The sequence below is a fragment of the Cynoglossus semilaevis genome, chromosome 5 (assembly GCF_000523025.1).
Source record: "Cynoglossus semilaevis isolate Cse_v1.0 chromosome 5, Cse_v1.0, whole genome shotgun sequence".
Lineage (NCBI taxonomy): Eukaryota > Metazoa > Chordata > Actinopteri > Pleuronectiformes > Cynoglossidae > Cynoglossus > Cynoglossus semilaevis.
The window spans coordinates 4,250,695-4,271,787 of record NC_024311.1 but is presented as its reverse complement, the minus strand read 5'-3'; the positions used below and the strand labels follow the sequence as shown (position 1 = coordinate 4,271,787).

The 21,093-nt window shown below is 38.9% G+C and overlaps 2 protein-coding genes across 3 annotated transcripts in view; one reads left to right on the top strand and one right to left on the bottom strand.

The window, feature by feature from the left end:
• Nucleotides 1-709: 709 nt before the first annotated feature.
• On the bottom strand, nucleotides 710-17,346 carry mindy2 (MINDY lysine 48 deubiquitinase 2). The gene is made up of 9 exons (XM_008310035.3): nucleotides 15,884-17,346; nucleotides 15,551-15,608; nucleotides 13,393-13,457; nucleotides 8,308-8,466; nucleotides 7,987-8,089; nucleotides 7,402-7,544; nucleotides 6,849-7,022; nucleotides 5,761-5,946; nucleotides 710-5,468 (listed from the first exon to the last, which is right to left on the bottom strand). The coding sequence occupies exons 1-9, from the start codon at nucleotides 16,796-16,798 to the stop codon at nucleotides 5,271-5,273; spliced, it is 2,001 nt and encodes a 666-aa protein (XP_008308257.1). The 5' UTR covers nucleotides 16,799-17,346; the 3' UTR covers nucleotides 710-5,270.
• A 961-nt stretch (nucleotides 17,347-18,307) lies between these two features.
• Nucleotides 18,308-21,093, top strand: part of adam10a (ADAM metallopeptidase domain 10a) — a 14,654-nt gene continuing 11,868 nt past the window's right edge. The window contains exon 1 of one of the 2 annotated variants that reach the window (XR_003049725.1): nucleotides 18,308-18,567. Coding sequence is in view for 1 of the 2 variants with exons in the window: in XM_008310036.3 (XP_008308258.1) it covers nucleotides 18,516-18,567 (52 nt within the window). In the remaining variant the exon portion in view is untranslated. The remainder of the gene's footprint in view (nucleotides 18,568-21,093) is intronic. The other variant, XM_008310036.3, reaches the window with a different exon arrangement.

Sequence of the window (21,093 nt, the reverse complement as noted above, 5' to 3'; positions counted from 1 at the left end):
CACCATGAGAAAAAATAAAAAATATTTTTCTTGAGATTTGTATTATTTTTGTAACCTTTAACAGGTTCACAGTCCCCCATTGTAAGGCATTAAGTAATATATATTTGTGCTTGTGCAGAAGGGTACATAAATTTGGTCATTTATGGCAGTTTTTCCCAAACCTTTTTGAACTTCAGCTTCCTTTATATAAGAGAAGTCCCACGGAACATCACTATGAAATGCATCTGAAATTAAATACCATGATCCTGTAGAAATTTGACTCAATTTAAACCATGGGCCTGTTTAGTTGAACAACAACACTGATATAAACAGGAATTGAAAGACAAACCATTCAACAGCTCTCTTTTATTATTGTTTTAATAGCCATCTACAGCCACCTAATGGGTCAGGATGTAATTATTCTGCCATACTATAAGCAGGAAATACAGATTAATTATTTGCAGTAAATATACAGTATGTAATGGCTATCTGACCAATTAAATGAAATTGGATTTCATTTTCAAATTTTCCACAGTCCAACTGATGATCTCTCACAGCACACTGATGTGTTCTGACACTGGTTGGGAATCAGTGATTTATGGAACTTGATGTCAAACTGCATTTGATACAAACATCTGGTATTTCAGTATTTATTTTGCATTTTGTATGTGATATATTCATGTAGTGAGGGAGACAATAAGATTATCTGAAGAAAGACTTTTTTTGTAGATGTTTAGACATCTACACTTACCTAGAGTCTGATTTTGTATTTGGAGGGTTTTTTTCTCTTCTGGTTTTTTTTGGATAATGCAATTCTTTCAGTCAAATTCCGTTATATACTTGTTCCTGACTGATAGGACACCACTGTTGTCTCCTGGCTTTTGGTGTTAATTTATATTACTAATGTTATTGATTACTTTGTCACCCTGTGGACATTGCGCTCTTAGTGAGAGCTTCATCGGCATTAATCAAAGTGACTGGATCTGTTGTAGCACCAGAATCTCCTTTCAAATAGATGATCAATACAAACTAATGCATTCGAAAATGCCCTTATTCACTTTTAGATGCCACATTTCCCTCCAAATAAATTTGGAAATACAAAAGTTTAACAACATATGGCATATGGAGTAATATAGCACCCTAAAATGATTTCCTGATTTTTATGCTGTTTAAAATACACGTATGACTGATGGTAAATGTGCTAAATGTTCTTTCTTAATCCAGTTCTCCTAGAGTATATTCCTTTTAATTCTTCAGAAAATATGCCCACTCAAGTCTTATCAAGAAATGTACTCTGTAACTTGCAGAAAATATCTTTTATTTGTTAAAAATCAAAAAAGAAATAATTGAAAGTTTGTTTTAATCCACTCTGAATAAGGATGCTTTACCATTGTGGAAGAGCAGAAAAAACAACTTTATCACATTTCATTTGTTGGACATTTGGACTCATCCATTTAAAGAAACACTTGGATAAAAAAGATTTGTATGTCAATTAATTTAGATTTTGATAAATTGTAAATAAAGGAGAATGTGGCAATTTTCTTGCAATTAAGTCAAAGAGAAGCTGTCCTGCTATCCTACTGTACTCAATATATTATCAAAAGTGCTATGCGACAAGAACCAGTTCATTATAAGATATCATTGATGTCTATAACGAACTAATTGAGAAAGAATAGTATAACTACTGTTTGTTCAGGCAATCCCATACTGTTTTTGATTTGGTTTCATCTGCATATGTACTTTTTGTGTAGCTCTTTTAAAAATATCTAAAGTAGACAGACACAGTAGGCCGTATCGTATTCAACCACTTCATCACTGCATAGCACTATTTTTATCTACTTTAACAGAAAGTTCTGATTGATTCTGTTTAACTGTTTCTTAACTGTAACTAACAACCTTTAGAAGTTAGCACTGTGGGTCACAGCCCGTCGTTTGAGAAACTCTGCTTAATGTGATTGCCTTTGTGCTAATTCTTTTAAGTATTACCCGATTGTTAAAAGGTAACAAAGAACAATAGCACTCTTGCACATTGATGTTGTGTATAAAATGAGGTATGTTTCTCTTCCATTAGTGCATATAATGTAACAGTGCAAAACCAATGATACAATGATTATGTGTAAACAAGCAGCAAGTGAACAGCACTGAACCTCACCATCACTTTCAAAAGACATACCAAGAAATCACACTGGGACATTAAACACAATATTCTCTCATCCCCGACATTCATGGCAGGAAAGAGGCTGAAACACAGTACAACAAAAGTATATCTTTATCTGCTAACAATGACTAAAGGTGATGCACAATATATCTAAAAAGATAATGTGAAATTTACCATAACCAACATGAAGTCTTTAAACTGACTCCTACTGCTCTAGGTAACATTTAGTTCACGTCAACTGGAATGTTTAATCAGCATGTACACTGAACGACCCCCAGGTGTTTCCCAAACAATTAAGACAAGTTCGTTTATTTTCTCTGTTAAAAAACTTGCTTTTTTCCCCTTCACTTATCAGTCAATTTAACTGACTAATTTAAATGTATTCTAGTCTCTCTATTTGCAGCAACACCTACCCTGTCAAGTTTTTGTAAAATTGTGAATTATGTATCACAAGGGATGTGATTCATAACTTCCTTACTGAGTCAAAGCTGTTCAGCCACACACAGAACCAACGGCAGCTGTCACCGTAGTCTGTCTTTTTGTGATTAACTCCTGACAAACTCAACAAGGTTTTTTAATGCGCTAACGCTAGTTAAATAGCAAAGCTCAACAGTTAAGAGAACTTTATGAGCGTTTTATAGGATACTGTACTTTGTTAAAATTGGCTTTTATAGCACCCTCTGCAGGAGATGGACAGGAGCTACGTGTTGTGTTTACCAACACAGACACATTACTGTTTATTCTAATTTTAAGATTTGCGTGTATTGTTGAGTAGAGTACTTCTAAATACATATATGTTGTTATAATAAGACAATAAGAGATGTAGGTTAAAAAAAAGTAATTTCTTTATATTAGTTTGAGAAACACTGGGGAATAAACATAAAGGAGGTGAAACTGGATGAAAACCAACAGAAAAAGCACAAATGTTGCCACAAAGCTGTAATGTTTGCTTTTACCTGATGATTATGTTGTAACGGTGTTTATTCAAACAAAGTTCTTAGGAGTCATTAAAAAGCATTTGCACAGTTAACAATGTTCCTTAACCCTGTTCAATAAGATACCTTATATACCAAGTAATTGGAGAAGGAGCAGCTAATAAGAGTTTTTAGTGTCAAGTTTAAACCAGTGACAGGATAGTGTTGGATCCTCCGAAGCCTTAATATTAGGAAGAAAGTGAATCCAGCTGAGGAACTGTGCCTTTACAAATATGAAAAAGACTCTGGAGAAAGTGAGCCTTCTGTCAAAGGCCTGATGTTTGAGTGGAAGAAAAGTCGACATGGATTGTCTCAATGTACGATGATACATCTGTTTCCTTTTGTCTTAGAAAATATGTTGAATTGTGGTCGGGTGTCATATGTGTATGTGTACACACACACACACACACACATACATGTTAGGGTCAGGTCCCCACCCTGAAGGTAGCCTGCTGCCTCCAAGTCATTGTCCTGTGCTGACAGTGTATTTGCTCTCACAGAGAAAAGCAGTGAAGAGTTTCTCACCAGCACTGCAGAGACCTGCTGCTGCGAAAACCCTCTAACTGTAGAAGAAGAAAAAGGCATCCAGTTGGAATGTATAGATAGAAACATTTTGCAGGAGGCAGTCCCATGGTGCAACAGTGGCACAAGACCCAAACTCAGTCTGTCATGAGAACGGATTACACAGTTATGTATGTACATTTGTATTTTTTGACGCTGCAGTGAAATGTGCACAAGCTTCAAGATGATGCCACAGAATATCAGTGTATAGGATGTAATACAACCGTGTGATTCTTTCATGTAACTTTCTGGTCAACCATGTTTACCAATTCACTTTGAGCACTTTTTAGATTTTTGTGGTAACTTGACTTACCTTCGGTCATCGTGTGCCAATTCTTTAAATTTAGCCTAAATAATTAGCTTGTTTTTTAAATATATATATAATTTGCTGTGGTAGGAATTTATTTTCTCTCTTTGATAATTATCGTTATTATTTCAACAATTGTTTTGGTGAACATTACATCCATACGACTGAATTCTGTGGCATTTCCACTTCTTAAGACACTTGCAATAAAGACAAAAAAACGTTCTTTCAGAACCATCACACATGTAAAAGGTTTCAGTCTAATACTACATCTAATCTGTTGAAAATTACTTTTAATAACCACAAAGCTGCACATTTGTTTTTAGAATTAGGACACATGCCCTTAGGTTGAAGTTTGACTTGTGAACCACAGTAATTTGGCCATGTCCAATTAAAACCAGTTTACCTTTTTGACACTGTGTGAGTGAATGAGCTGAGTGTACAGCACGCAGCATATACTGTGCTGTACATATTCAAAGAGCAGTACAACAGCACCACCCTCTGTAAGGGCCAAGATTACTGAGTGAGATGTGACGACTGAGTGCTGTCATGATGCTACAGTATGTGGCAGCTCTCTGGCAAGGACAATGACACTGCAGTGTTACATTAATTTCCAACAGGCAATATTAAGAAAAAAAAAATCCCTTTCAGCTTTAACAAAACACAAAAATGCTGCCAAAGCTTCGTTTGTTTAAGCAAATACATAAATTAAATGTGAAACTTGGCATTTAAGCAAAGTGAATGATGCAACAATACCCAAAGAATGGGATCTGTTTACATTTAGTGAATAATAATATTTAAAAAAAAAGATATATTATAAGCTACAATAACAAAAAGTTAGTGAATATTTTTGGGGTGGAAAATATAAGAATAGCATAACATCTTTTTTTTAGATTATATCTTAATTTTGTTTAGATTTAGATTTTCTTCACTATAAAATATTCCACCCTACATACATTTGACCCCTAGTCACAAATATAGTGCACTGTGCAACTTGTAACAAAGTTTGGCCAACATTATGAAAGATCAGGGGTAGTCGTCGTAGTTGTTGCGGAAGCGTCCCTTCCTCTGACGTCTTGGTGTTGAGGACTGCAGGCACCAGTGGTTCAGAGACAGCTCATCCTCTGAGAGTCCTCACAAGTCTCTTCCCTCTCTTCATGTTTCCTCACCCACTGGGGCTCTGTCTGGTGTTTCGGTCCATGGAGAACCATATGCTGTCGCTTTCCTTTCAGAAAAACAATACGCACAAAACATACTACTACATACATACACACACACACAGACACTCTGTATGTTACAAAATTATACACTTGTCCTTGTCCTTGTCCTTTGCTTCTTTCTTAGCTTTGCGCTCTACGCTCGAGGACTGTTTTCCTGGGCTGGTTGTGGCTCCAGCTGCTGTCGCTGCGGTAGCAGCACCGGCTCCTGCTGCTCCCCCTGCTCCTGCACCTCCTCTGTCCGCTTCATCTCCCCCGGCGAGCTCCTGGTGGCCCTGATGCACAAAAGGGAATAAAGAGAACTCAGAGTGAGTATTGTGATGTTGAATTAGAGTTGCACTTTAGTTGTGGACAGGTGTGAAAAATGTGCTGTGAATGAGAATACGTTGGAAACCAAAGTAACAGCTGTTTTACTAATTATAATCAAAAATACTGTTTGCATAAAAATGAGACACAATGCATAACTGGCCCCTTCCATCCTTGCCTGTCCAATCTCTCTGATCACTGACATATTAACCTGTGACATCTATTTCTGTATTACATTTATTCCTCTCCCTCCTTTCTGACCTGTACTGCCGCTGCCGCCGCTGCCTGCTCCTGCTCCTGTTCCTGGTAGTACTGGGATGCTCGTCTGTCCTCCTCTTCCTGCAGCTTTTTGGCCAGCTCCAGATCGCTGATGCCCTCAGGGAGTGGATCCCACTGGAGGTCCTGACTCTGCTGCTCCTGCTGCAGCGACAGCGCCATCAGGTAATCCTGAGAGGAGACGCATGCAGGTGGACACTGTAAGTGACTCTGATGTCTATGTGATGTCTATGTGTTTTCACTACACTAACAAACTTGGTCATTCCCTATGTCTCCACCTCATCTAGCCTTGACTGGCTGAGTTTTCCACAGTCCTCTACTCATCCTACACTTTTAATAATAAATAAAGCACTCAAATGTACAAAGAAAGCCTGATACTATTAGGTATGTACAGTATAGCACTTACAGAGTGCTATACAAAACACAGTAGACTTTTTATGAACATCTGCATGGTGTTGGTTTGTGACTGACTGTAACACGGATTCTTACTGTTTTGTATCGTGAGTTCAAATCGTGAGGCAAATAGTCAACTGTGTTGAGGATATTTTGATGCTCATTTTGGGCCTAGAATTATTTTATTTATTATTTTATTATCACATTTTTTTAATGTATGACAAAAATTAGGAGTGGTCTAAAGATAAGAACCTGGCTAAACATGGTCCTTGTAAAACGTGCCTAACAAACAGCCACAAAATGCAATTTTGTAAAAACAAACAAACAAACATATAATCAATGTTCTGTCTAATTCCCTGATCACTTAGACACATTTTTTTGTCATTTTAGGTTAAGATACACTATTCAAGCATCTTCCTCTGACTGACTTTGATACAACATGTAAATGTACAACAGACTACAAATTTCTTCGATGTTACCACATTGATGATGTAAGCATATTTGGCCTGAAAAGATTTGAATCACTAAGCCTATGTTGTCGAAGGACTGGTCCCAAGTTGGCACAACCACGAATGTTTGAATAAAAAAGGCTTCAGTTCTCAGATGTAATCTAAACGTGTGGAGGAACAAAAACAACACTATCTTTAGATAATCTGGGCCTGCTGGTTTTGTGCTCTGACCTGGTCTATCTGATCTTGTTGGCCACGGTACACGGTCTCCGGATCTGATGGCGGTCGCAACCGGAACTCTGAATCACAGAAGTTGCCGTCCCCGTCGACATTATGCAGACTTTCCCAAACAACCTTCTCCTCTGTCAGAAAACCTTGGTCTGTAACCAGGAGGTAGAGTTGGCCCTGAGGAACACATTCACATGGTATCAGTGTTAATCTATGTAGTCTCAGTTAGTGCAGTTGGTCGTTCAGCCTGGCCATAATGTCAGACACAGCTTTGATTGTTTTATCAACTGTAGAGTACAATTCACGACGACGTGGACTAAAGGAGATGGAATGTCCCCACCATAGATTTCTTTGCTTTGGTAAATGACCTGAGATGCTAGCACAGCCTGATGTTTCCAGGTAAATATTGTGCTGTCTGAAGCCCAAAGAACAAACAGGAATGACTACAAATACTTCATGTTTAGACGATCTGAACAATGAACAGGTTTTCTGTTTGATTTCTCCTCTTATACTCCCTCCCGTTAGTGTATTTCTAAGGCACCTGTGTTGGGTTTACCTTGTATTTGATCATGGTGCTGAAGTGATTATTCCTGAAAAAGACACAGAGCTCTCCCTCCTGTACAGTGGACGTCAGCTCACACAGGCCGTGGTACGTCAGTTGAGTGGCTGTGCTGCTCAGAAACTGCTCTGCTACGATACCTGGGAGGAGGAGAGAGAAGGAGAAGGAAAAAATGAAAAGGGAAATGTGAATAAGAAGTAGCCTCATTTCCATAGATGTGTATCTCCTGAGATCAGTACAACATTTCCAGGCTTTTTGCCGGACTTGGCTGGGTCAACTTTTTCATATTTGAATCCATGATTCAAATTAGGCCTCAACCAAGTTTATTATATTTCAGTGGCACAGTGTGGTGTGCAGTGATATTGTGATATTATGTGGTCTGAGGCTTTACTTGATATTGACTGGCTGTAGTGGACACTGAGTGGACTTAGTGGCTTTTTAATAAGTGACATCTTTTCAACAGATGAGCAAACAATTTGTATGAATGAAATGGCATTGACATTTACAAAACAGACACCAATTAGTGTGGTGTTCATATTTGTGGAAAAGAGTGGGAAGAGTAAGGAGAGTACAGTCACCCACCTTCACCAGCCAGCTCACTGTTGTCTGACTGTTTGCAGGATATTATCTTCTCCACCAGCTGGTTGTAGCTGCAGTTGCCCACTGCCTTGACAATGTCCTGCATCTACAAACAGAGATTTAACAGTGTGGGAAAGAACATTCACCGAGCTTTGGGAGAGACGTGAACACTTGTTTGCATTGTGATACTGCAGTGGCCTGAGCCAAGAAAGAACAGTTAGGAAATGCCTATCCTTTGCTCTTTATGGTAACGTTAAGCTAGGTTTATTGACTTTTAACTTTTAAGGAAGTCAAAATAAGAAGTAATTAAAAGCACTATCTCACCTGGGGGTCAACCAGCCAGCCATGGTAAAGAGGGATGTCCAGGAGATCAAATACTATGCATTCAGGTGTGTATTCAAAGACACGCACCCCCGTGAACTTCACGTTCACATCCAGACCTGTCTGTAGCTTGTGCAGCACAGCCATGGCGTCACTCATGTTCTGTGAGGGGAGGTAAAAAAAAAAAAACAGAACAAAAGAAACTGCTGTTCAAATGTGTGGTAATAGCAGAGAATTGTGTATTGATTTTGTCGAGGCACTCTCCAACTGTTCCCACATGCTCCGAGCTATCTTTGATACACAGCCTGCTCACAGGGCAGCTGCAGCTACCACTGATTGATTTTCTGACCTGTACAAGAAACCATTAGCTGCAGAACAACACAGAAAACCCCACCTTAACACAGGGCCTGTCTGTTTACTTTCAAAGCCATTTAATTTAGCCTAAAGTAAGCTGTTTTATATTTACTGCTCTTTATTTGGTTTGCTTGACCTACAGGCACCTACTGCCAGGAATCCGGTGGATATTAAATTTCCTCGGAGGCTTTCAGACTCGTCATTGTCATGAAACATAATGTTTCCCGATGACCATATCATTAATGAGTGGACAAAGTAAGACAAACAGCAGACAGACGTCTGTGCAGCTCACAGGGTCTGTTTGAACTCTGGTGTTTTCGATCTTTATAAGAGACACACAAAAGATGAAGGGGAACAAAAGGTCCTCAGCCGGGCCCTGCAGCCCACTCATTATGTCTTTTCACATAATTTAACCCCAGCCACCACTGCACACCACGTCCTTCTGCAGGTATGAACAGGCCAAGCTGTGATACAAGTGAGGAAACACACAACAACGTAAGTGAAGCGAGCCTTTGGTGTTCATAAATACACTAACAAGTCACTGTATTAGGTACATCTGTTTAACTATGCATGAGGTCACGCAGACACACAATAACACAACTGCTACACTTTCCACCAGGCCTCAGAGTGGTGCTTTATAAAACGTATTACGTGGTATGATTGTAGTGTGTGGGATATTTTCTTGGCACACTGTGGGTTTCAGCAGAGCTGAGGTGCCACTGATCGACTGTAGGTATTGTTGCAGTGCATGACCCTCTCTTTATGACCAGAAACTGACTCTAAACTGGACTCTTGAACGCAACAACCAGTTCTTCTGACCTAAACTGCCTCCACATTCACCAGGTCTAAATCCAAAAGAGGCTTTGGGATGTGGTGAAACAGAAGATTCACAAGAGCCCACAGTAAATCTGCAGCAGCTGCCAGACTGACTATGCACATGTGAAGGTAAATCTGTGATTTAAAATCTGGTAGATTAGATCTGGTATTCACTGAAGTGTCCAGTGAGTGTATAAATGGTGAACACTCTCTACTTGTGTAAATGTTGTCTCCTGTCTATGACCACTATGGCACTTGATGCTACAGTTTTTCCACTGACCCATTTACTAAGACACTTGAACATGACATCCATATGAATCACTTTCTTTCTGTCCCATTAACACGCAGGAGTCACAGCCACTGTGAGCAGTGTGTGGGTTAGGTGTCTTGTCATGGGACGCATCAGGATGTAGGGCAGCCAAGACTGGAATCAAACCCTTGACCTATAGCTGAAAAAGAACTTGCTGCTCCTTCATATGGTACTGCACAGCTACATACCAGGTATGTGAAGTATTACAGGCACACACATACACACAGAGACACACACATTAGGCACTACAGGTCAATGTCTGGTTTCACCAGATTTAGAAAACAATTCAATGAAGCATTTGACCTTTCACTGCACTGTATAGACATGTGGGTTTGAACACATCAAATCATGAGAAGCCACAGCTACAGTTGGCAGCACAAACACACAAGGGGACCTTCCACCCCAGAGCCATGTTCCTCAGCTGGCTCTGGCCCTGCACAACCGTTTCACTGTAGCAAAGGTAAACCTTTACAGCTGAGCCCTACAACTCTGTAAGGGCTGTGTAGTGTATATGAAATACATCCTCAAAAGTGGAACATGAGGAAAAGAACAGAAAAGCAAAACCACATTTCAAAGCAAGTGTGGAGAGTGTAAACTTGAATCAGTTACCTTGTTAAATTAAATAATAATTTCACTGATGCTGTAATGAGGGCACGTCCACCTGAGAGTAGAGTGAGCGTGGCTCCTTAATGGAAGCCACCATATTGGATCCAAATTCTTTCTCATTATCTCCACAATAGAACAAAAAACCTAATAACCCATTTTGTTTGATGATATTCTAATACTGTTTACTAATGCTAATGTTTTCACCTGGGCATTGATGGGGAGCTGAGGGTTACACAGCTGCAACATGTCACCACTGCTAGATGTGGTAGAGATGATAGTTCATAAATATAGCACAGAATTGTTTGATAATTAGTTACGATGCTCGTGGTGGCCATGGATGATATGGGTTATATTTTGTTACATACAATAAGTGTTTGGCTTTAGTAAAAATGACAGAACCAGCCAAACTGCCAAAGAAATCTGACGTTGACCACTAATTGTTCCAAATCCTTCAACATGTACCAAAACAGAATTGCAAATGTTTGGAGTGATTGTGTAGGGAGTAAAGTTTGGAGTGCTACTATACATCATATGAGCAGTGAGTAAGTGCTCATCTATTATTACACAGTTATGTATGACTGCAGCTTCAGCGTGGCGCTGAGGTGAAACGCCTCTCAGTCTGTGTGGATTAGGAGAGTCATGAGCAGCACTGATGGCAGGATTAACAAGGCTGTGTAATGGACCACATCTTTATGGCTCCAGCAACAGATGAGCTTTTTTAGATCAAATGATTAGCAGTGCATTACTGACTCTCTCCTCGCAGCACTCCTGTTTTTACTGTACACAATCATAACATCGTGCAGAGGTTTCTCCATTTTTAAAATAGCTCCTCTGGATTTTACAATGTATTTCCCTCTATTTTACCAACTGTTTATTTCAGATGAGCCAGTGTTGTTATGTTTTAGAAACATATTACACATTATGACTAACAAAAGTAAGTTGCGGTAATTCTGCAGATATACTGCATACAGTAATTGTCATCTATTTGCATTCCTGTCGTCAGGATCTAAAATAGGAACTAACACACGGATAATGTTGTTCTTTGGCAAGAGTGGTAAATGATAAAGTCTGTCATGTTCCAAAATCTTTTTTTTCTCTGCTGCTGAATAGTTTTATTTAAATGAGTCATCAAGGTAATCTTCCATCCATGGTCAGCAGACTGTAGTTGAAGAAACATGCAGGATGAGGGAGTGATGCTTCCTAAAATTCACACTGATTATTTTTAAAGCTTTTCTCAGCACAGAAAGGCAGGTCAGGAAATGTGTGAAAAGCGTCCATCAGTGCAAATTAAACCACAGACTCCATTAACAAGACAAGACATTTCCTTCAGTGGATTAACACTTAGCTGAGAGCTGCTGAGCCACTGAGAGTCCATTGAGACAAAGGCAAAGCAGAGCTCCTCTCGCTGCCAATGTAGCTCTGAGTAAATATTTAACAATTACTCCGTAGCAGCAGCCTCACAACTGCTATTTAAATCCACAAACAATTCTGTGACAGATGATGTTTTTTTAAGCTGAATCTTTTAATAGAACCACGTCTGTTATGAACTCCTGTCCCGTTTCCAAAGCCTGAACTGATTTCTTTTAAGTTTGACAACAGTGCGGTGAGCGAGTGGTGAAAACACGTCTTCAAAGTGCACAGAGGAAGAAACTTTTTATTTTAGTGTGCAAATGGTCTTCTTCATTGCTTCCAACTTCCTCCCGCTTTGCCAAATGTAGTGTTTTACACATACACAGCATAAAGGCCAATGTCCAGGATTAGAGCAGCGTTATAACTTAACACAAATTTAACCTAAATACAGTGTGCTAAAGATATGCTGACATATTTGAGGGTTTCTATTTAAGTCTAACATAGATTTAGCAAACAGCCACTCAGTGATGACATGAATGGAGACTGAATATTGTTTTTTTCCCTCCTCCCTATAAGAAGGACAAGTGCAGCCTAAAATCATTCACAGATGTGCTGGTGCTCTGCCACGCAAGAGGAGCTCCACTATGTCAGCAGCCTGTGGAGAAGGGCGGAAGCTGGAAGGTGGAGCTTCATCAACATGGTAATATGCAAAACACACACACACACACATAGCCTCAGTAATAACTGTGAGCTGAAGCTAGCCAAGCATCTCTAAGCATTCATGCCTATGTGAAACCACATAATCTGACACTCCTGACCCTGTTATTCTTTAAACCCAGCAACTTATGTAACGTAAGGAGGAAAGCTAGGCTGCACTTTTATGCCGTTAGCAAACGCAACCTTTGCTTATTTCCATATCATGGTCCTTCGGCTGACCTTGTCTGCAACATGATACAAAGAAACACAGCAGTCTAGCCAAAAGTCTGTGACAGGTCGAGAAACTGTCTGATTTCAACTCTGCAGTGAATAGAGATGAAAAGCTTTGACTCACGGTAAATTAAATGTATACACATACTTTCTATTAAGAATGTACTTCGATCCTAAATTCCAATAAGTACTGCAAGTAAATAAGAGCATATACAGCCTCCCCAGTAAGGTACACTAATGCCAACAAATACAATTAGTCATTAAATGCTAGTTTACCTCGATGACTGTGTCCACCACACTGTACCACCGCAATAAACCATCTTCTTTTAATCTCTCTCAACAAGAAAAGACCACAATGAAAAGCTCCAAATATCTCCACCTGGTTCATTCAACATGCAAAGAGCTCAGTGTACTTCATTCGCCTCCACGGTAGTACCAGTTAGCCTACTAGGGAACCTTGGCGATCTGTTAAAAGAGTAGATTCACATCATGAATGTGCAAACAACCTGCAGCAACCGCATCCTGCTTTCAGGTTGAGCAAAATCTCTGAGGGACGTTTCCCGCATTTCCATGAATCGATGAGTACGGATTTAAACCATTACTACAACTCAAGGTGTTTTCAAAACAGTACAAGGAAAATGTACAACGTTATGTTCTCTGTCAATATACAAGGGCAAATAACCCACAGGTGTTAGGTGACAGTCTTTCAAGAATGCAGGTCTTACCTGCTCATAGTTTAGTCTCTGAGCCTCGGATATTTCCTTAGGCTTGGTTTCCAAAATGTAGTCTCCTACAGAGTGAGACAAAGACAGAGAGTCACAGATGAAGTGGTTAAATTCACAGTTTAGGGACAAAAACCAAAGTGCCAAAGTGTCTCCACTCCCAGTCCACTGCGGTGTCACCTGAGATGTGTTGACTCAGTTCTACAGCAGCACAGACTGTGGCAGTGGTCATAGCCTGGCAGATGACTCTGCTCTGCTCTGATTTTGTTTTTGCAGCATGATCACTTATTACAAACACCACTCGCAATGTTTCACAATCTAAAGATCAAGAGTATCCCTGGGAATATTTTGCTGCTGTATGTTTGTTGACATTTTATTTAGGTCTTGTTTTTAAGTCCACAGTGTTTTATTTATTTATTTAATTATCCCAAGGTTGCTTCGCAGATGAGCATTAATTTATTAGGACCTGGCACAATCACTGAGCAGTGACAGCAGTGGAATTCCATAAGTTCTTGTTATCAGCAAAGGCATTAATGAGTAACAGCTACACATGGAGAAAGTCTGTGTCTTATTGACTTTTCTTCCAGCATATAGAATAGAAAAATGTTCCTAGGACAAAAGATAAAAATAATTAACTAGACAAGGCTGGTTTTTGTAGTCCACAGGTCATTTCATTTATGGAAATCACAGATTCTTCCTACATTAAGCTTTTCTTTTTGTGATAACACTGATGTTTTGTGGTTTAGCCTACAAATAAGCAGTTGGTGCTATAAAACAAGTTTGCATTTTATATATTTCTGTCTAAAAAATGGAAATTAATCAAATAAACAAACAAGTTTTTTTTTAAGAATTGCTGGTGGTATCACCAATTTAATTTGGAAGTAACTATATTATTATTGTAAAGTATTGTATATCCTACCATAAGGGTTATCGACACGTAAACTGGCTCCTCTTCCTTTGGCAAAGGTGATAAAGTAGAATTACCAGACCAGCAGTGCATCGCAGCTGATTCCACTGTTTTATAATCATTTTTAAAAACACTTCAATTGACCCAAAGTTTTTTCCCCAGTGTGTTACAGTGGGCTCAGTGACTTCAATACAAACCCCTCCCTGGGTTCAGTACTGTTTGTCTGTTCTACTGCTTATTGGTCAGGGCCATGCACCACTGACTTCACTGAATTTAAACAATCTTTCTGTACATCGTCCCTCACTGCTTCACTTACCAATGAACACAAAGAGTAAATAAGACTGAGCTTGTGCTTAAAAACACTACACACACAAATGGGGCTGGTTAAAAAGAAACTGATGCTTTTTATTGTTTATCATAGAAACTACTTTATCATAGGGGGAACCCTACTGCAAAAAGAGTTTAAATTTTCTGCTACAATTTGAAACATTTAATATAAAATTGAACTGGAGACAGATACTAAAGTGCAACAATAAAAATAAAATAAAATAAAAAAAACACTGGAGAAACAAATAGGTTCACACTTTTTTTCTCGCATTGAAAAATCCAAGCTGTAAACTTGACGATTTCCAAGGTTATAAAAAGCAGGAGAGAGAAAAAGAGTCGAGTTCTTCTTTCCTCAGTAAAAGCAGGAGACAGGGTCATGGGTATTTCCGCTGTTCTCATCTCCTTCTGTGTTGACTCTGAAACACTGTAGCTGACCTTAAGTCTAGTCCTATTTGTGAGGATATGAAACCAAAGAATGTTTACTAGGATGCTGGAAAATATGTGCCAGTGCATTAAGCCTTGCTGTGTGCAGTCACCCGAATCTGTGTGGTTTTCTGCTGCATAGCAATTTATAATGTCATTACTGTAAACCTCACATTAACTGAACCAATATGAAAATATATTTTAGGACAAGAGAATCTGGAAAGATGTATATACTGTATGTATGAATGAAAAAATACTCATTGTGAGATGATGCGACTGCTGTTTCTTTTACACTTTTGATATTTGCTCTATGCCACTGCTGAACTTCAGTACACACACAGGTTTTGTGAACTGTACAGCTTTATTATGTCAAACAGTAAACATATTAAATTGAATGGCTCCTGATCAGCCAGCATTCCAAAGTATGTATCTGTTTAGAATGCACATTTCAATAATCATTATGTTTGACGACTGAATGTGTGTTTCAATGACATGAGCACTCACCCAGGTACTCCATCAGCTGCTCTGCAGTTATAATTTCCATCATGGGAGGCATCTTTACCTGCAACAGTGACACATTTTAGAACATAAAAGGAACACAAAGTCACAAAGGAGAACAAAACTACAACTGTAATGGTTCTGTTGTCAAGAGACGATCTGTATAGATCACAGTAACGCCTGTCTCAAAGTTTCAGACTTTGTTAAAATACAAGAAGAGTCATTCAGTTCTGAAGTGCAAGTGTAAAAGAATATGGGTATCACGTATCAGGTGCCTTTATGTCTATTGATGGAAGTATTGCTATCAAGTCATGGTCATTTTCCTATTGATCCATTTACCTTCCATGCCAGCAGAAGGACATTCATAATAGCCAGTAGTGGACAGGGCCCGTTCTCGTTCTGGGTGATGATCGGTGTGTTCTCCTCCCTCCACTTGATCCACTTAATGTGGTAAATGGACTGACCCGCAGTTCGGTCCTTACTGCACGAAGTTTTTGTTCCATCAGCCCCGTACTCGGTCTGCAGGGCCAGGGCCAACCCCCGATCCTCTAGTCCCTCACTGTTGAGGTCGGAACTGGGGCAGGAGTTCAGGTTGGAGAAGGAGTCCAATGAATCAATGCTTCGGGACTCGCCACCAAGGCTGGGATCGCGGTCACTCCCACTCTGTAATCCCTCCGATAAGGTGTGATCTCCGGACTGCCCCGTCTTTCCGTCCGCTGCTTTGATTTCATTGTTCGGACACAGTACCGTAGGCTTAGCAGGTTTAGTCGGTTCACTCTCTCCATGTGCAGCTAGAACCTCACCTCTATTGTATGTGCACTCCTTAGCAGGAGGTGAGGATGGACCGTCGCTTTTGTTGTTTACTAACTTTGAGGCAACACCCTCCATATCTCCTGCAGCCAGCACCGACTCATCAGGACCCATCCCGTTACTGACCACATCCTGGGACCCGGACTGCACTCTGCCCGCCCGACTTTCCTCCTTCACAGTCTCCTGAAGCGGGAGAGTTTCCGCCGGCTTTGGCACGTCCCCGGTACTGGATGTGGCAGTGACAGCGATGTGAGCAGCAACATTTGTGTTGCTGTCATTACAACTAGGGTTGACCAAAGTAGTGAGAGGAGCCTCGGTGTTCCTGCATTTCTGCGCTGCTGCTTTTACTCCGCCAACAGCGCTGAAGTCTTCAATCTCCGCTGTGATGTTGCCACACACGGAAATTCCGTCGCTGTCTCGATTCACGCTCGCATTTTTCTCCATTTCGATTTAACAGGCTATCGACAGATTTTAGCTAAATTGCAGCAGCAGCACCTTCGCTCTCAGAGACGCCATGACAACTCTGCCAGTGACGTCATCAGTGAGAATTACGTTTAGGTTTCAGGTAGGGGGCGGTAGTGAGCCAAAAACAACCAAGGGCCAGCTACTGCTGTGTTCAGGTACACTCGAATTATGTAATGCTTTAGACTCAACAACAACGACTCATTAAAATGTTCTGTAAAACGTTTCAATATTTTTTCCACCGCGTTAAATGTTTCATTAGATTATGGGTGACATGTTTAAGATTTGGATTTTACTTAAAATTTCTATTTCCAATGGCATAGGAGACACAAAACCAAAAGAGTAGGGTATGACCATATTTCTAAAATTTCCGACTTCCTTACTTTATTTTCTCACTTGAACCTCTACGTATATAATATGCTGCCCTGGTAATAACATATACGTACATATTTAAGTTAATTAAAATTATCATTTATGTATAAAGTGTGAAATAAATCTCATTTTAAAATAAAGGGTATTAAAAATAAAAGTGTATTAGTTTTGTGATTAATGCAATATTGTAAACGTGATAAATTGATTGCACCACCGTATGTGGACACTAGGAGGCGACCTCTTCTGCCATTGTGAAAGCCCATTTCGAATATAATGATAATTCAACAACAGTAGTAGTTTTAATGTTAACATTAATGTGTATTTGTGCCTGTGTGTGTGCGCGCGCGCGCGCATGTGTGCATGAGTATGCATGTTCCTGTATTGCATGACTTTTCCTCATATTCATTAATACTCATATTCTGGGACAAGATGAAAATCATTCCAAGGACAAACGGTGTGTACAGAAATGCGAAAGACCGCACAAGGGTTAAATAAACATACATTATGTGCGTAGAACATAGAACATTAGAAGTAATATTTTTTATATACACGTGTTCCATTAAAATGAATAAATAAAAAAGATTGAATTGTTAAATTAAAAGTTATTAGAACAAACTCTTCAAATATTCATATTAATATTATTGTTGAAGTATTTTGAAAGCGCAAATTATGGTCCCTAAGAATAGCTGTAAGTCATCCTAAAATCGTAATTGTAAAAAGTATGTATTTTATCTGATAAAGGTGGCACACAACGTATTGTAGAAATAGGATGAATTTCACCCTATTGTATTGGAAAATGTTGTGAAATATAAGACTTTCTCAAATCAAATACAGAAGTGTTTTAAACACAGCTTGAATACCACTTGAGGAATAGTTATTTTAGAATATTTTAGAAGTACACTTTCTTAGGAGACGCTAATAATTTTGCCCTCAAGTCTAACATCCAAAGTTCCACAATTAATTATAATCATTAAATATGTTTAAAATATGTTAAAATGTTAAAATGTTTAATATGCTTTAGATCAAAGCTGAATTGACCAGGCTTTGTTCTCAAATAGAATTCATGAATCAGAGACAGGAAAATATGATGGGGAAAAAAAAAGAAGTTCGGGAAAGGAAAGTAGTGCTCGTCACAAAAAACTAGTGAACGCGCAGTAAAACCCGTTGGTGAGGTAACCACAGGGCGCGTAACACTGGTGTTTTTGATGGAGCCAGAGAACTAGGAAGGGCGGCTATACCTTTAAGTGATAGAAAACGAAACAAGTAGCATTCACCGTTCACTACTGGCTCCATTAGCTGGAATATTAGACCGAGAGGCAATTTCGCTATGATATTTGTTCGACTGCTTCTCACGTTGTGCCTTCTGCCAGCTATTCCAGGTAAGTTTGGCGCTAGTCTGCGACCAGAGAAAAAAAGTGTTGAGTGATCGCCAGCAAAGCTAAAGCTAATCGGATCAGACATTTGTACTCTTCCATATCAAAACTCTACAGTTAGCCTAGCTGCTTGTCGTACTGACATTTGTGTATCGGTGCATGTTCATACCAGGTTAATTAACAGACTTTGCCCGGTTAGTGTCTGTGACTGGGAGTCGGGTTAATTCGTTTTGTTTGATACAGGTGAAGTCCTGTCAGAGGAGAACAACCTTATTTTCTGAGTGATTAAGTGACACCGCAGCGGCAATGCCTTCCAACCAGCATGAGAACAGCTGGTGTGGCGCTGATAAATTACACAAAAGTGAAAAATAGTTCAGAAACAGCTTTCCGTTCTACTTAGTTCCAGTGGACACGAATCATTAAAGGCTACAGTTTCAACTATTTTTACATGAACCCATGACTTTTAAAAAATATTATTTATTCTTTATCATTGTATGACCACAGGCTTCTTTTGGTACTGGCACTTCATGACATCACAGGTCACCAATAATTTTAACACAGTACTGAAAATAATCAAATCCTGTAAAATTTGTATTCTGTTGTCTTGTAACGTAGTACCACTACGTTTTTCACACATAGTGTTTATGTTTGGTGGATTTATTTAGAAAGAACTTTTAACGAGAAATATATCTTTCAAACTTTAACTTTACTGTACTACAAAACAAGAAATATTTAATACAGAAATTTACACAAAAGCAGATGGATCACTGAGTTTTTGTTTCAAATTGATTGACCTATTTGTTTGGTTGATTTTTTTTTTTCTGTTCTTTACACTACATGATTAAAAAAGAGAATTCGCCACACCCAGGGGCTGTGTGTACACGCAGTGGACAACAGGGTGTTCCTCATTTTAAATACTGGAAAAGAACTGAGTCAAAACATGACCTTATCTGACCCTAACATTCCTATATACCTAGAAGCTTATGCTGTTACATATATCAATGATAAAAAAAAGTACCAAGTATGCAGGGAAAGACTTATGTCTAAATTGAAATGAAAACAATAAGGGTGGATAAATATTTTATGAAAAATTCATTTTCAGGCCTACATGTAAAAGTTATTCAAAATTCCCCAATGCATTATTGATTCAAATTGACACCAGGTTTACCAGACAACACTAGTATTATTTGCATAAATAAGTGTGTTTTAGCTTAACTAAATACTAAATACTAAATAATACTAATTATTTTTTCTCATAGAATACACCGTAACTGACAAAGAATTAGTTTGAACAGTGTGAACAATTACACTAGTGTGTAAATTAAATATTTGTTCTACTAACTATTTAAACAAGCACAGCTAGTTAATGTCAGATTATGACTAACTTAACTGCTATCATACATAATGGCTTGATATCTCTAACATGCTACTTGACAACACAATATTTTTATCTGGAGTTTTGTCTTTTCATTCTGAGTTTAATTTTGTGGGGGAATGTTTGGTGCCCATGATTAGTGACAGTTATTGACACTACCGTTTTCATCTCAGACAGGAAGTGATTCAATGATTTCTTGAGAAATAGGGTAAAACGTTTTGAGATTCTTTGTCAATATTTTTTCACGTCTTCACCTGACATTTCCTGCTCTATGGTGAATTTTTTATTTTAATTTTCTTAAGACAGAAGTGTCAGATTCTGTCATGATCTGGGACGGAAATCTTTGACACTATTTTGTAGTTTTCTAATTGTAAATGGCCTGTGAAACATAATGTGATGTCTTTTTACACAATCTACACCTAAAACTTTTCAAAAGTGAAATTCATGAGTTCATACAAACATGTAAAAATTACAAATTGACTTGTAATTGATTTTGTTATTTTTATTTATTATATTCTTGTTTCTTCTCTATCGTTAATACAAATGGAAGATCCATGAGGCCTGTGTCTCTCCATTGACTTTCCACACAGAGGAGAATGTTTGTTTTATCAGCATCTTTCCCCTCTTACTTCTAAATCTCTTGTTTTTTATTTTTGCAATGACTTCTGTCATTTGCTGTAAATTACTCAGTGACTCAGTGCAAGTTTTTTCCTTGCACTAACAGACAAGTCAACACTTGCCTGGTACAGCCTCTCCCTGCTCTGACAGTACAAACTCCCACCTAATGGAAACACATGAATGAATGAAATGGAGCAGTTTGATAAAGTGGAAGGTGGGGAATCTCCATCCATTTCTCTTTGGACTTGTGGAAGTTCTTAGTAACCTTTTTTTAAAGGTAAACTCAACCTCAAATGTTATCACACTTCACTGGGTGTTTTTGTGGCTCAGAACAGCTGTTATTACCCAAAACAAGCACACATTTACTATTGTATGGGTGATTGACATGTAGATTAGTATCAGAACAGCCGGCATCAAAGTTATTCATTCAGTCCCCACAATGGCATACAGTACCACTGAAACAAAACCTCAGTCTCCTGACCTCGGTCACGTGTTCTTCACTTGTCCTTTAAACTGGCCGCTCTCTTTCTCATGTGACC

Coding starts and splice junctions, on each gene's coding strand:
- mindy2 (XM_008310035.3), bottom strand. CDS start 16,798: ATGGAGAAAAATGCGAGCGTGAATCGAGACAGCGACGGAATTTCCGTG. Junction 5,947..6,848: donor AACAAGATCAGATAGACCAG/GTCAGAGCACAA, acceptor GTCTCCTCTCAG/GATTACCTGATGGCGCTGTC. Junction 5,469..5,760: donor CGGCGGCAGCGGCAGTACAG/GTCAGAAAGGAG, acceptor TTTGTGCATCAG/GGCCACCAGGAGCTCGCCGG.